This window comes from Calliphora vicina, chromosome X (assembly GCF_958450345.1).
Source record: "Calliphora vicina chromosome X, idCalVici1.1, whole genome shotgun sequence".
NCBI lineage: Eukaryota > Metazoa > Arthropoda > Insecta > Diptera > Calliphoridae > Calliphora > Calliphora vicina.
In genome coordinates, this window is record NC_088785.1 from 1,484,457 (window position 1) to 1,502,562 (window position 18,106).

The window sequence follows — 18,106 nt, forward strand, 5'->3', positions numbered from 1 at the left end:
CATTACATACATTACATACATTACATACATTACATACATTACATACATTACATACATTACATACATTACATACATTACATACATTACATACATTACATACATTACATACATTACATACATTACATACATTACATACATTACATACATTACATACATTACATACATTACATACATTACATACATTACATACATTACATACATTACATACATTACATACATTACATACATTACATACATTACATACATTACATACATTACATACATTACATACATTACATACATTACATACATTACATACATTACATACATTACATACATTACATACATTACATACATTACATACATTACATACATTACATACATTACATACATTACATACATTACATACATTACATACATTACATACATTACATACATTACATACATTACATACATTACATACATTACATACATTACATACATTACATACATTACATACATTACATACATTACATACATTACATACATTACATACATTACATACATTACATACATTACATACATTACATACATTACATACATTACATACATTACATACATTACATACATTACATACATTACATACATTACATACATTACATACATTACATACATTACATACATTACATACATTACATACATTACATACATTACATACATTACATACATTACATACATTACATACATTACATACATTACATACATTACATACATTACATACATTACATACATTACATACATTACATACATTACATACATTACATACATTACATACATTACATACATTACATACATTACATACATTACATACATTACATACATTACATACATTACATACATTACATACATTACATACATTACATACATTACATACATTACATACATTACATACATTACATACATTACATACATTACATACATTACATACATTACATACATTACATACATTACATACATTACATACATTACATACATTACATACATTACATACATTACATACATTACATACATTACATACATTACATACATTACATACATTACATACATTACATACATTACATACATTACATACATTACATACATTACATACATTACATACATTACATACATTACATACATTACATACATTACATACATTACATACATTACATACATTACATACATTACATACATTACATACATTACATACATTACATACATTACATACATTACATACATTACATACATTACATACATTACATACATTACATACATTACATACATTACATACATTACATACATTACATACATTACATACATTACATACATTACATACATTACATACATTACATACATTACATACATTACATACATTACATACATTACATACATTACATACATTACATACATTACATACATTACATACATTACATACATTACATACATTACATACATTACATACATTACATACATTACATACATTACATACATTACATACATTACATACATTACATACATTACATACATTACATACATTACATACATTACATACATTACATACATTACATACATTACATACATTACATACATTACATACATTACATACATTACATACATTACATACATTACATACATTACATACATTACATACATTACATACATTACATACATTACATACATTACATACATTACATACATTACATACATTACATACATTACATACATTACATACATTACATACATTACATACATTACATACATTACATACATTACATACATTACATACATTACATACATTACATACATTACATACATTACATACATTACATACATTACATACATTACATACATTACATACATTACATACATTACATACATTACATACATTACATACATTACATACATTACATACATTACATACATTACATACATTACATACATTACATACATTACATACATTACATACATTACATACATTACATACATTACATACATTACATACATTACATACATTACATACATTACATACATTACATACATTACATACATTACATACATTACATACATTACATACATTACATACATTACATACATTACATACATTACATACATTACATACATTACATACATTACATACATTACATACATTACATACATTACATACATTACATACATTACATACATTACATACATTACATACATTACATACATTACATACATTACATACATTACATACATTACATACATTACATACATTACATACATTACATACATTACATACATTACATACATTACATACATTACATACATTACATACATTACATACATTACATACATTACATACATTACATACATTACATACATTACATACATTACATACATTACATACATTACATACATTACATACATTACATACATTACATACATTACATACATTACATACATTACATACATTACATACATTACATACATTACATACATTACATACATTACATACATTACATACATTACATACATTACATACATTACATACATTACATACATTACATACATTACATACATTACATACATTACATACATTACATACATTACATACATTACATACATTACATACATTACATACATTACATACATTACATACATTACATACATTACATACATTACATACATTACATACATTACATACATTACATACATTACATACATTACATACATTACATACATTACATACATTACATACATTACATACATTACATACATTACATACATTACATACATTACATACATTACATACATTACATACATTACATACATTACATACATTACATACATTACATACATTACATACATTACATACATTACATACATTACATACATTACATACATTACATACATTACATACATTACATACATTACATACATTACATACATTACATACATTACATACATTACATACATTACATACATTACATACATTACATACATTACATACACTACATATATTACATGTAAATTAATTTTAAGCTTTTAAATGTATATGTTTATACAATATGTAAAATAATTATAATTATAATAATAAAATAAAATTAAACAAGTAAGAGTGCTATATTCGGCCGTGCCGAATCTTATATACCCTTCACCAAATTATACTTCAAAATTTTAAATATTTTTAGGTAAACAAAATTTAACTTTTTTTCCAGTTGTTTTTTGAATTTTTTGGAAAAAAAAATTTTTCGATTGTTATTTTAAATTTTTTTTTTTAAATTTAAAATTTTTTTTTTTTTTTAAATTTTAAAATTTTTTTTTTTTTAAATTTAAAAAAATTTTTTTTTTTAAATTTTAAAATTTTTTTTTTTTTAAATTTTAAATTTTTTTTTTTTTAAATTTAAAAAAATTTTTTTTTTTTAAATTTTAAAATTTTTTTTTTTTTTAAATTTTAAAAAATTTTTTTTTGTTTTTTAAATTTTTTTTTTTTTTAAAAAAAATTCGGGTTCAAAATTTTTTTTCCCGATTTTGACCCATTGTAGGTCCAACTTACTATGGTCTTATATACGTCGTTGCAAATGTCTTTGAAATATCTATCATTAGATATCCATATTGTCTATATTAATGTCTTAGTAATCCAGATATAGGTAAAAAAATAGGTCAAAAATCGAGGTTGTCTTGGTTTTTTCCTCATATCTCAGCCATTTGTGGACCGATTTTGCTGATTTTAAATAGCAAAATTCTCGAAAGCATGTCTGACAGAATTATTGAAGATTTGGATCCCGAAGATATCTGGGGTCTTCAGAAAACTGATTTCAACAGACAGACAGACAGACGGACAGACAGACAGACAGACAGACAGACAGACAGACAGACAGACAGACAGACAGACAGACAGACAGACAGACAGACAGACAGACAGACAGACAGACAGACAGACAGACAGACAGACAGACAGACAGACAGACAGACAGACGGACATGGCTTAATCGACTCCGCTATCTATAAGGATCCAGAATATATATACTTTATAGGGTCGGAAATGAAAAATGTAGAAATTACAAACGGAATGACAAACTTATATATACCCTTCTCACGAAGGTGAAGGGTATAAAAATTGCTAATTAATTTCAGAATTGTGTTAATTAATATTTTAATAAAATTTAGTGCAAAATTGCAATTATAAACATAATTGATTCAATTAAAAATTTTATTGAATTTTGTCCAGGAATTCAATTACTATATTTAATACTATTTTAATTGGATTTTTTTTTAATTAAAATTTTTAATTTCAATTTAATTAATAGTATCATTTTGATGATTGGAGCAAAATCAAATATTTTTTTAATTAATATAATCAATTTCGTAATTGAAACTCATTTTTATTTTTTTCTGTGTACCTACAAGTTGGGACAATTTGTTCACCAAAACATTTGTAGTAGGTTCGCGCAAATATAGGGGAGGTGGCTTATAGTCTTTTACAGGCTTTGCGAGTTTTTCTTTACTTTCTTGATTGTCAAGAATTGCAAAACGATTTTGACTTACCGGATTTTTCTTCGCCTGTTTTGGATTTGGTTCCAATTTTGATGTCCTAGGACTGGAATTGCGTTTAGTTATAGTGATGTAACGGTCCATTCCTGTTAGGATTTTTCCCGTATTTTTCACTATACTTCGAGTATTTTTTGGTATGGCACCAGTATTTTTTAATGTAAAACTCGATTGATTTTGCTTATCATCACCGGTTTTTATAGAGTTAATATTTTCATTACTACTATTTGTGACATTGATCACAGTAGCATTACTATTTTCAGCAACCATTTGAGTTGTTGTTTGTTTTTCTATAATTTCTTTTATGTTGTCTTCTACACAATTGTTTTGTTTTGGCGCATTAGAGAGTGGAGATCTCTCGTTTGTTGTTGTTCTTAAGGCTCCATTAGTCTTTGCGTTCTGTAACGTTTCTATTCTGTGCCGTTCTGAATGCTGTTATATTGTAGTTAGTTTTTCCGTAAGATCGTATCAGCTGTTAAAATAATAACCAAAAAACCATCTTGGTGATTTTGTTACTATTTTTAGTGTTTTTTATATTTAGACCTTCAACATATTATTGTGAACATTTTTATAAATACATACATATATTTTTTGTTAATGATTTAATTTAAACTAATTTTTTTACATACATAGTACATATATTAAAAGAAATTTATTTTATTAAATTTCCATGTTTTTTTGAAAATATTATATTTTTTATTCTTTCGTTAATAATAAATATTTCCCTTTCAAAAATGTTGGCACCACTCATATTGGTGGCATTTTTGTGTATATATGATATCAGCTGTTTTAGCTGTCACTTAACGTTGCGGACAAAATTCTGTTTTCAACAGATTCATCCGCAACAGAACGGCAACGTTACAGAAAAACTAACGACATACACAACTTTCCCTATGCTAAAAACAAAACAGCTGATTCGGAACGGAACGTACAAACTAACAAGTGTGTCAAGATAGCAACGATATTTAGCAACGCCGGAAATGAAAATGAAAAATTTTATAGGAATTTACAAAAACTAAAATTAAAATTCCATGGAACGTGGCCAGTGCCACGGGAACACCTATATGGGAGATGGTAGTATACATACTATAGATTATTAAAAACTAACCGTGCAAGCAATTGGTGGTTCCATTCCTGAGAAAATTGAGTTCCTCCAGAGTGGTCAGAAAAATATAGAATTTAATATTCCATGGAACGTGGTCAGTGCCAAGAGGTTACCTATAGTAGAGATGAAAGTATACATGGTGTAGATTAAAAAACGCTTTCCGTGCAAAAAATCGGAAGACCCATTTCAGAGAAAATTAAGTTCCTCCAAATTGGTCAGAAATAAAATGGAATTTAATATTCCATGGAACGTGGTCAGTGCCACGAGATTACCTATAGTAGGGATGAAAGTATACATGCTATAGATTATAAAACGCTTTCCGTGCAAAAAATCGGAAGACCCATTTCAGAGAAAATCAAGTTCCTCCAAATTGGTCAGAAAAAAATGGAATTTAATATTCCATGGAACGTGGTTACCTATAGTAGAGATGAAAGTATACATGGTATAGATTAAAAAACGCTTTCCGTGCAAAAATCGGAAGACCCATTTCAGAGAAAATCAAGTTCCTCCAAATTGGTCAGAAAAAAATGGAATTTAATATTCCATGGAACGTGGTCAGTGCCACGAGGTTACCTATAGTAGGGATGAAAGTATACATGCTATAGATTATAAAACGCTTTCCATGCAAAAAATCGGAAGACCCATTTCAGAGAAAATCAAGTTCCTCCAAATTGGTCAGAAAAAAATGGAATTTAATATTCCATGGAACGTGGTCAGTGCCACGAGGTTACCTATTGTAGGGATGAAAGTATACATGCTATAGATTATAAAACGCTTTCCATGCAAAAAATAGGAAGACCCATTTCAGAGAAAATCAAGTTCCTCCAAATTGGTCAGAAAAAAATGGAATTTAATATTCCATGGAATGTGGTCAGTGCCACGAGGTTACCTATAGTAGAGATGAAAGTATACATGGTATAGATTAAAAAACGCTTTCTGTGCAAAAAATCGGAAGACCCATTTCAGAGAAAATCAAGTTCCTCCAAATTGGTCAGAAATAAAATGGAATTTAATATTCCATGGAATGTGGTCAGTGCCACGAGATTACCTATAGTAGGGAAGAAAGTATACATGCTATAGATTATAAAACGCTTTCCGTGCAAAAAATCGGAAGACCCATTCCATTCCATGGAATATTAAATTCCATTTTATTTCTGACCAATTTGGAGGAACTTGATTTTCTCTGAAATGGGTCTTCCTATTTTTTGCACGGAAAGCGTTTTTTAATCTATAGCATGTATACTTTCATCTCTACTATAGGTAACCTCGTGGCACTGACCACGTTCCATGGAATATTAAATTCCATTTTTTTTCTGACCAATTTGGAGGAACTTAATTTTCTCTGAAATGGGTCTTCCGATTTTTTGCACGGAAAGGGTTTTATAATCTATAGCATGTATACTTTCTTCCCTACTATAGGTAATCTCGTGGCACTGACCACATTCCATGGAATATTAAATTCCATTTTTTTTCTGTCCAATTTGGAGGAACTTGATTTTCTCTGAAATGGGTCTTCCGATTTTTTGCACGGAAAGCGTTTTTTAATCTATACCATGTATACTTTCATCTCTACTATAGGTAACCTCTTGGCACTGACCACGTTCCATGGAATATTAAATTCTATATTTTTCTGACCACTCTGGAGGAACTCAATTTTCTCAGGAATGGAACCACCAATTGCTTGCACGGTTAGTTTTTAATAATCTATAGTATGTATACTACCATCTCCCATATAGGTGTTCCCGTGGCACTGGCCACGTTCCATGGAATTTTAATTTTAGTTTTTGTAAATTCCTATAAAATTTTTCATTTTCATTTCCGGCGTTGCTAAATATCGTTGCTATCTTGACACACTTAGCATAGACTAACATAGACCCGAATCAGCTGTTTTTAGCAATATGGCGGAAGCAAACAAAAAAAATTTACGAAAAATTAACAAAAGAAAATGTATAATAAACCACGGTAGATTTAAAAGAGGGACAAACATATACATTTATCTTTCTATATCTCGTCTCACACACTCATCGATTTTTTACTACATTTTATTTTTTCTCTCGCTCTAAGATCTCCCTTAATGGCGGAATTGAAAAAATGGTAAAAAAAAATGTAAACAAAACCATACGGTTCGAAATTACTATTTTGACAGCTGTCAATGGTTTCTTATCTGGGTATCTGTGGAAAGCAGTTTGTTGTGGAAAAATGGAAAAGATAAGATTAATTAATAATTACGATATTTTGGTGCTAATTTTATTGATAACTGTTCAATATTTGCAAAATCTCTACCAATATCTTGTAACTTAAACATTTTTTACTTTGTGACGAACTTTTTACTCGGCGAAGAACAGCTGATGCTGTTGTTAAACGAGTTAAAAACAACTTCAGCTAGTTTTATATTTAGAGTCGACTTCAGCGTCTGAAGTATACTTTAACTTGTCTATGATAGACCTAAAGTCCACTCTTAAGTAAAGTCGAGTTTAATTCTCTTAAAATGTACTTTATTTTTGACTATGATTATGGTCCAATGTTTGTACTAATAAAATGCAAGCTAGGCGACAAAAAAAACTTCTTTTGAGTTATGAGCAACGAATAAAAAAATATTGTTAAGAATAACTCTTATTAGACAACTTAAAAACATATAAATTGAAAATAAAAGTTATGAGCAACTTAAAAAATATAAATCGAAAATAAAACTTATGAGCAACGAAAAAAAATATATATTATGAATAACTCCTATTAGGCAACGTAAAAAAATATAAATTGAAAATAAAAGTTATGAGCAACGAAAAAAAATAAATATTTTGAAACGTAAAAATTATTCATTGATTTATGCCTAACTTTTTCAGTCTCAAAAAATTTAATAATAGTTATTTTTGGTCTCTGGTTTTAAGCGCTTTAAATATGCAGTAAAAACTTTAAAATATGATCTTAAAATTTAAAAAATATGCTCTTAAAAAAACAAACTTTTACATAATTTTTAACCAAAAAATATACTTTTATTTAAAAAAAATCAATACAATTCATTTCTAAAAAGGTAAAGTAACATAAAATAAACAAAAATAACAAGAACTAAATCAAGTACAACAAAAAATAAATACAACATAAAAACAATAGGAACTTAAGTTATGAAAAGGCCTCGAGAGGTATTTTTTGATGATATTTTATATAAATATAAAGTCACTTCTTCAGTCAAAAAAATATTTACACGATTTTGTGGATGCAATAATATCCACAAAATCGTGTAAATATTGTAAACTTTTTTAACTTTTTGTTTCGTTAAACCACTGACACCGTCTATAGACGGTCTTTCTCTTTTTCGTCCTGGTGCTTTCCAGGAGCATTTTTTTGGCAATTAGACTTCAAATTCGTGCTTATCAGCCCAAAACATACTAGAACCAAAATTATTTTAGCATTATTACATGTATTTCAATTTCAGGTATTTAAGGGTTAATTTGGTGTCGATATGTTTGTGTGCCTAATTTTGTCGAATTATCTTTAAAATTGCGACCTGTAGTCAAAAATTTGTTGGCGCGAAATACCTGAACTCATGGTCAGTTTATGGATCGGCAAGTCGGGGCAGAATTTTTTTGATTGATTCTGTAAGAAGACAGATAAGGTTATCTAATGTAAATTATATTTATGTCCAATTAAAAAATACAAATTTTCAAATTTTTTTTTTTACAATTTTTTATTTTTTGTTAATAAAAAATGTATGAAATGAAATTACAAACTAGAAAAAATTTCAAGATATTGCATTTTAAAAAAAATTACAAACATTTAAACTTGAGCTTTAAAAACAAACAAACAAAAAATTGTATTTTGCTAAGCTAAATTGTTAACCTCACTGCAACACAGTGCAGCGTGAAAGTTATATCGTAGGTTTCAGGATGTGGCAATAAAATGCGATGGGTTTAATAGGACATTTAAATAAATTAATGAACATATACAAATAATATTAGGCACAGATATCTACTTGAATTTAGTAATGAAAAATGTTTTAAATAAATATATTGTTAAAAACAACAAACATATAAACTAATAGGGGGTCACACGGTATTTTATTGGTACATGTATTTGATACATATGGAACTCCATGTGTATGTAAAAATTGACGTTATACATACGATTCATAATTTCCACGTTCACACAAACATATGTATGTAATTGATCGTTCATACGTAAGAAGTTTTTGGTATAAATCCTAATATATTTGTTTAATGTGCTCCTTGGCGCTCAAAAAATGGATGTCTGGAAAATATGATAAACAAATTCACCCATTCTCCGTCCCAATGGTTTGGCATCGACAATTTGTCCATAATCGGGAGAATTGATACCTTTGCCGAACAAGTGTCTTTGGTCATAGCTACAAAACAGTATGTATTTCATTATGAACGTTTCATTGTTTAGAAAAACGACTATAACTTTGTCAATTTTTAACCGATTTAAACAAATGAAAGAAAAAAACAATCGTAATAGTTGAAAAGTTCAAAAAAAAAAAATCAGAAAATTTTATATTATTGGAAAAATCTCTACATATTTATAGCAATAGAATAGTGAAAATTTATATACTTGGAAAAACCTCGTTCGTACCTTTTTAATGCCGTTTAAAATTTTTTAAATCGGTTAAATAATGACTCAGTTAAAAATTGTTTAAATTTGCTGGTCGAAAAAAATATACTTTTGCTTATATCTCGGAAATAAACTCAGCTAAACCTACAATGTGCACTAGGTCATTTGTTGCACCGTGTTATCTATCCGAATCGCACATTTTGCTGTAAAATGGCATCGATTTGTTAGTGCATATTTTTTCATATTTTATTGTTAATGCATATTTTGTTGTGCGCATTTTGAGCACATTTTTCTGTAGACCAAAAATGGTTGAATATATTGCAAATCTGATTTTACCAGTCGATTGTGCATCAAAAATTAATACAATTGACGTTTTTTGAATCCTTAAAAATAGTTCCAAAAACCCACAACAGGAGGCGCAAATTTCATAAACAAAATAAAAAATATATTGTAACTCGCTAGTTTACTGTCTCTGTGGCAACATTGTATATTAACCGTTAATCGGTTAACCGATTAATTTTGGACGGTTAACTGTTCGAATAATTTAAAATTGCCGATTGCCTTTTTTTTGCACTTTAAACAATTTGTTTGTATTTATTTTTCCCTTTCAATTCAAATACAAATTAAAATTAGATATTTTTTGAACATCCAATAAACATGATTAGTGAGTATGTATAACAACTGACATATTTAATTTACATGCGTTTGAAACTTTTTTTTTTATTTACATGTATAGACGAAACTTTTTTTGAAATGAGTCTTTTATCATAACTAAACGAAACTATTAATTTAATCAAAATCTAAAACAATCCAAAAAGGAATATTCTTTATCATGATTTCTTAAACATATACTATCAGCGAGATAGTTTTTTTTTCCAAGAAAATTTTTATTAAATCTAAAGAAAAAATCGTTTAAATTAGGTATATTCTTTTTATAAAAGATTATTTCAGAATATCTCACTAAAACCATAAAAAACTCACACATCGCTCATTTGCTGCCACAACGTCATAATTCAAAAAAAGTCGTTTCGTGAAAAACGACTTTGAATGTTTTATCACATTTTATTATTTCTTAAATAAATTGTCAACAAATCATGAGATTTCAGAAATATAAATAGTAGATGTTAATATCTTACTAATCTGTATTTAACCCAAATTTTTACTTACAAATATACGAGAAAACATGAATTTTAATTTTGATGTTTACAACAACAAAACACTCTCACACAAAAAATAATTGACTTTTTTGAAAACTGATAAAACTATATGAACGATTATAGAACGGCGCATATTTTTTATTACTCAGTTCAAAAAACACGAATTTTGAGTTACGACGTTGTTGCAGCATATTGGCGATATGTTTACAAAAATGATCTCAAGTACCTTATTTGCCGTTTTTTATGTTTTTGTACACAAAATTCGTTGTTGTATTTTCAATTTAAAATTAAAATAGAAATTATTCGGTTAATCGAATAATTTTAAATTAACCGAATAAATCTAAACCTCGAGTAATTGTTTGCTCGATTAACCGATTAAACCAGAAACCCGATTAATTGAATACCCTAATATTAACTAGGGTATTCAAATTATTCAATTTTTCTTTTGTTCGAATAAGAGATTTTAACTTCATCAAATAATTCGATTACGTTTAAAATTTATCGAATTATTCGAATAATTTAAATTTTTTTAAAAGAATGAAGTTTTGATATAGGCTTTTCAATATTTTATTGTTAAAGAAAAACAAAAAATAATGTTAAAGTTAACAATTCAAGTACTGAACATTCGAAAACAAAGTCCATCATTAAATTTTCATCAGAAATATTCTGATCTAGCAAAAATTTTAGTTTCCGTTTTTTAGCTAAGCTATAAAAAATTTGAGCTAGTTGGACATGATCCTGAATTACAATATAAACTAGAGTTTCCAAAAAACCGAAGAATGTCAAAACCGCGGTTTCGGTTTTAAAAAATTGGAAACCGCTCGGTTTCGGTTTTGTGATAATTTGTTAAATATTAATGTTATAGAAACAAAATCAGTTAATAATATAGGAAATGCTATACAAATTTAAAATTCACGAGGATAAAGGTAAATTCGTACTCTTTCTTTTAATGGTACTTTCTTAAAATGTATTTTAAATTAGTTAGCTTATGTATATGAGGAGCCGCAGAACAAAAGGTACTTTTTTGCATCTTTTCAAAAATTGTTTTTTTTTGGTATTTTTATAATATTTGGGTTGAAATCTTCTAGAAACAATCAAGTCAGCATTTTTTTTAATTTGTTTACTAAGTAAATGTGTTCTAAAAAATTTGTGCTTAACAAAACATACAACACTAGTATAAAACGAAAAAATAAAAATTATTTAATTTCAATGTGTAATTTGTTTATATATTAGATCAGGATTAAAAGCATTCATTTAAAATATAATCGTTAAAAAAATGCATAAAAAACAATCTTTTTAATTTTGGTTTTTAACAAAACATAATTTTTTTCTTTATTTTTTAACAAAAGGTTCTTTTTCCGATATTAAAATCTTAGCATTTAATGTGGTGACTAGGGTTTTTATCCCAGGAATTCCCGGTACAAATTTCCCGGGAATTTTGCCAATTTTTCACTACCCGATTCCCGGGATTTTTAGTTGGGAATCTCGGGAATTAAAAACTGACGAAAATACATAGAAAACAATTTAGAACTATATTTTTTCACCAAAAACCATTAAAAAGTTTTTTACAGTTTTTTGCTTATATCTCGGCAATAATATATTCGTATGGAAATTTAGAAAAGTGAATTTATGTCTTAATGAATCATTCTAATTTCTTTAAATTTCTTCTTTAAATCCATAACTAAATAGCTTCACAAATTTATTAAATCATTAAATTTTTCTTCAATTCAAATCTAGTACAAAAAGGCTTAAGACAATTTTTTCAATTAATTTTGTAAATGATTTGATTTAACAAAAATTTAATCATTCAAAGTTTGAATAAATGCTGTTATTAATTAATTTTAAAATTAATTCAGTTTAAAAAAGACTTTGAAATGAATTTAAAAAATTCAATATTGTGAATGGATTTATGAAATGAAATGCTGACATTCTTTAATTATGGATTAAGATTTTAGTGAATTAAACTCAAATTTTATTAATTAATTCGAAGCTCTGATATTTAATAATTATAACAATAAGTTTTTATATAAATTTTTTTATATATATTTCGGGAATGGCCGGGTACCCGGGAATGTAAAAAAATTTTTCCCGGAATCAAAAAAGGTCGGGAAATTAAAAACCCTAGTGGTGACTTATAGCAGTTAGATGTATCTATTGATAAGTAAGAAACTTGTTACAATTTCCAGGTTAATGCAGTTTTTTAAGGGGGCGAAATAAATAAAACTCATTTTCTCAAAAATTTTAAATGTGCGAAAAAGTACCTTTTGTTCTGCGGCTCCTCATATAGAGTAACTTCGGGTATTGTGGACTATGCGTCTAATGTGGACCAGTGTCTTTTTTCAGAAACTATTGAAGGTATGATAAAACTGATTTGTCGTACATTTTACAATTTGTTTGAAACAACAATTACACATTTGCTTTCATGAGTTATTGATATGTTGACTTTTTATTCTTGTATTGAAATTAATGCGACAGCTCAACATTTTTTTCGGCTCAAGTAAGAAACAAAATTTGGTACAGTTACTTGGTAGAATTTAATGTTTGGTTGTTTTATATAGTTAAAGTGGACACGTAGTTTTGCATATATTTGGTAAGAATTTAAGCACATTTAGATTATTAGGTAAAAATAACTTTTTACCACTGTAACCCAAGTTCGTGTAATGTGGACCACTTAAATTACTTGATTATGTACTACTGGTCCATATTACCCGACAATAACTATGTACTTTGTAAGCAATCTATCTAAGCCACGAACGCGACTTTTTAGTTTGTATTAATAAAAATATATTGAAATTAAATTTTTTAATCATTCATGATTAGCTGGTTCATGAATTTTATGTATTAAATACTAGTCCACATTACCCTCATATAGTGGTCCATATTACCCTCCAATTTTTTTAATGCTGTTTTTTGGATTCCTTACAATATTTTCACATAAATTTTTTATCCTTTAACGGAAAAAATATTCAACTGCAAAAACCATTAGAAAATACATTAGCTAATTTATTGCTTCACAACTCTTTTAATATCCATATATATTGTGGCCAAAATTTAGAAAAAACAAAACGGTAGTCCACATTACCCGAAGTTACTCTACATTAACGTTGGCTAATATGCTTCTCAGTAATGAAATAATCAAGAATTGGTGACTCAGTGGTATTATGACTTCAAAACAGGAGAACTAAAACAAACCAAGGAGTACTTTTTCGTTCTTTTCTTTTTGAATGTTCTATAATATTGAACCTAGAATCAGTAAATTACTTTGATTTCAAACTTGACAGGGGTTCAAGTAAAATTGTTAAGCACACATGATTCTGAATGAGTTAAAATTCACCAAATGTGACTTTAGTGGTACCTTTCTTTAGCATTATCTATAATAGTGGACCCAGAATCATGATGCTGAGTCGGAATACAAAATGTGGGTATTTATGGTACTTTTTTTCATTCCAATATGAGATAGAATCCACTTTACAATGATTCAATTAACATGGAACTAGAGACATCTTTTCCTGAATTAGTATTAATTCACAAAGGGAGACAGATATTTGAAAATAACTACGTCTTTGTTACAAAAACTTTGCATTATTGTTTTTAAATTAAATAAATAATACAATTTCAAAAATTTAAAGAAATCTTAGATATTTTAATTGATTTGTTTTTAGAGAAATTAGAAGAATAATTGTCGGTTTCGGTTAAAACCGAACACGAAACTCTACTTTAAACAAACGGTTATTAATGTCATTAAATGTTCATTAATTTGTGTATGTACATTAGGGATATAACTATTGACATATTTTGCAAATTGGCATAGCATAGTCGAATAGAGCGTTAAAAAATATGACAATCCACAGTATAATTTTTTCGCGGTTGTTAAAAAAGTTCACGCACCAAACGCAATAAAGTTTTCCATTAAATATTTTCAATTATTTTATTTTAATACTTCAAAAGGCAATTTTAAATAAGGGAAGTATCTCTCACAATCGCAAAAAAAAAATGAAATTATTTATATAATTTTTCAGAGAGAAAAAAAATTTGTTTATTTTAGAAAATGTTGTTGGTGAGTGATGTTTTTGATTCCAAATGACCTAAAAAATTATTTTTATTACTTATACAACATTGGCCATCACGTAGTGGTATGCCAAAAATTTCGCCAAAACTAGTTATATCCCTAATGTACATGTACAGCTCGTTTAATATTGTTATTAACATGTTTGGGATTAATATGTACTAGAGTGTCCAAAAACCGGCAAATTTAAAAAACCGGTTTCCGGTTTAACCGAAAAAGTGTGTTTTTGAAAAAACCGGTTTCGATTATTGTCTTTAAAAAAACGGTTTATATTAAATTTTTATTAAATGGAAATTTAGCATATTGCATGAATTCTTTATGCAATTATTTTATATCTTTTGCAAAATATTGTCAAATGCTACAAATTTCTATAAAATAAATCAATATTTTTAAAAATGGTATCAAAGTTTTTCATAAATATGTTTGAATGAGCTTTAGAAAATATATTTCATTAAAACCGGTTAACCGTCTTACAAAAATCGGTTTGTCAAAAACCGAAAAGTTAAAAAAACCGAAACCGCTGGAGTTTACAAAGATAAAAACCCGGTTTCGGTTTTGGATACTCTAGTAAGAACGTATCGGCTGTTTTTGAAATAAGAACAAAAATCCAACTTGTTGTGATTTTGTTACTATTTTTAGTGTTTTTTTGTGTTTAGACCGTCAACATATTATTGTGAATTCATTTGCATTTGTTTTTCGGTTAAACCGGAAACTGGTTTTTCAAATTTGCCGGTTTTTTGGACACTCTAGTTCTTACGGAGAAACTAACTACAAAATAACAACCTAAGATATGTAAGTAAAATCTAAAAAACGGGAATTACAATTTCCTCGCATTACGCGTTATAACAAATGTTGGTGTTGAAAATGTTCCATTTTAAAACCAATAAACGTTTAAAAACAATTATAAAGATAGATATTTGATACAAATAGGTATTGCTAATAGTTAACCTTTGTATCCAAAAAAACTAGGTTGGAAAAACTTTGTTCGGACTGACTACTATACATATTTGGATCCCGATAACATTAAAAGTGCTTGAAATTAGCTAGGTGCAATTTACCACTGATATTTTCTAATAATAGAAAATGCACAACAATCAGTGCCCCATATTATTTTGGTGTTGGGTATATAAGAATCGACACAGCCGAATTACTTGCTTTTCTTGAGTTCAGTGATATTTTAGTTTAAAATGCGGATAACATTGCCCTTATTCATATTATATTGAAAGTGATTAAATTATATACATATTTATTAAATTGTTTCGATTACAGGTGGGTCCATTGGCTTCACTATCTGGTGTGATAGCATCATTAGTGGTACTTTTAATACATGCACATTGGCAACAGCTACACAAGCCCCATATAGCTTTGTTTAAATTAATAGTAATTGGAGCGGTGCTGTTTGCGATTGGAACGTTACCATGGCAACTTAACTTCGCCAGTTTATTTGCGGGTATATTCTGCGGAATTTTTCTAACTATTGCCCTGGTCCCATTTGTCAGCATTAATAAATATAAACGCAAGTCTAAGGTACATATCATTTTCACACCCATTAATTGAATTCTGGATAAAACTTAACATTTGAAATTCTCGTTGCAGATAAATCTTATTTGGACCTGCATAATTTTTCATATATTTGTTTATACAACAATGTTTATTATATTCTATATGTTTTCCACGGAACTAACGAAGCTTAGCTTCGGTGAGGTTTTTACAAATAGTTTTAACACAGGAGTTACAAGCAGTTCTGGAGGAGGTAGTGCAACTAGCTCACCCGGTATAACCACAACAGATATTATGCACACGGGGATTTCCAGCAACAATATTAATCGCCACTCATTTATGCAGCAGCAGCCACTGTATCATCGTTATCATCATATGTCAGATGATATAATAAAAAATAATGCTGCCGCAGCAGTAGATGTAGCTACTGCCACCTTAGCCGTAGGTGCTGATGGAGCAATCGGCATTGAAAATGTAGGCAGAGAGGGTAGTCAAGTAGTTATGATAAATTAAGTTATATAATATATATATATATTTTATTTTACCACTGAATGATTTCAGTAAACACAAATAGTTTATAACATAATAAAGATACAAAATAAATTGACGCTCTAAAATATATTACACATACATTAGTACATATGTATATTAGAGTGAAAATCAGTTGTATGGAAAAAAATTTTTGTTAAAATTTTGAAGAGTGCCGGGTGGATGGAATATTGTGACACTAGGCCTAAAAGTTAAGTGCTGAAAATTTTAGCTAAATCGGACAACGATTTCTGGACGCGCATCGATGTTAAAGTTCAGATATATGCAAAATGTTACTATTTATATGGAATAAATAGGTGAAACTCGTTAACTTTCTGCATTGTTTTCTAGAAATATGTAGATTTATTTATATTAATGAATATTACATTAAAAAGTTTTTTTTTGGAAATTAACCCTGTATCTCCTTTAGGTCAAAATGACCCAAAAACTGTATTATAGCCAAAATTAATCTGAGGGTTGCGGGTTCGATTCCCGCCAGAGACTCTGTGTGTAACTGCAGACAAGCAAAACGCTTCGCAGTTTGTATTTGTTATTTAACACGTTGACGTAAATGACGTCTATAGACGTCGTGTCCGAGTGCAAATAAATGCAAACGACGTCTATAACCGTCATAAATATTTAAAGTTATAAAAC

At 27.8% G+C, this 18,106-nt stretch overlaps 1 protein-coding gene across 1 annotated transcript in view; it reads left to right on the forward strand.

The window, feature by feature from the left end:
* LOC135962817 (inactive rhomboid protein 1) overlaps positions 1-17,561 on the forward strand; it is a 92,464-nt gene extending 74,903 nt beyond the window's left edge. Inside the window, exons 5-6 of the mRNA XM_065514713.1 lie at positions 16,694-16,951; positions 17,021-17,561. Of these exons, the coding sequence (XP_065370785.1) occupies positions 16,694-16,951; positions 17,021-17,437 (675 nt within the window). The 3' untranslated portion in view covers positions 17,438-17,561. The remainder of the gene's footprint in view (positions 1-16,693; positions 16,952-17,020) is intronic.
* The last annotated feature ends 545 nt before the right edge of the window (positions 17,562-18,106 follow it).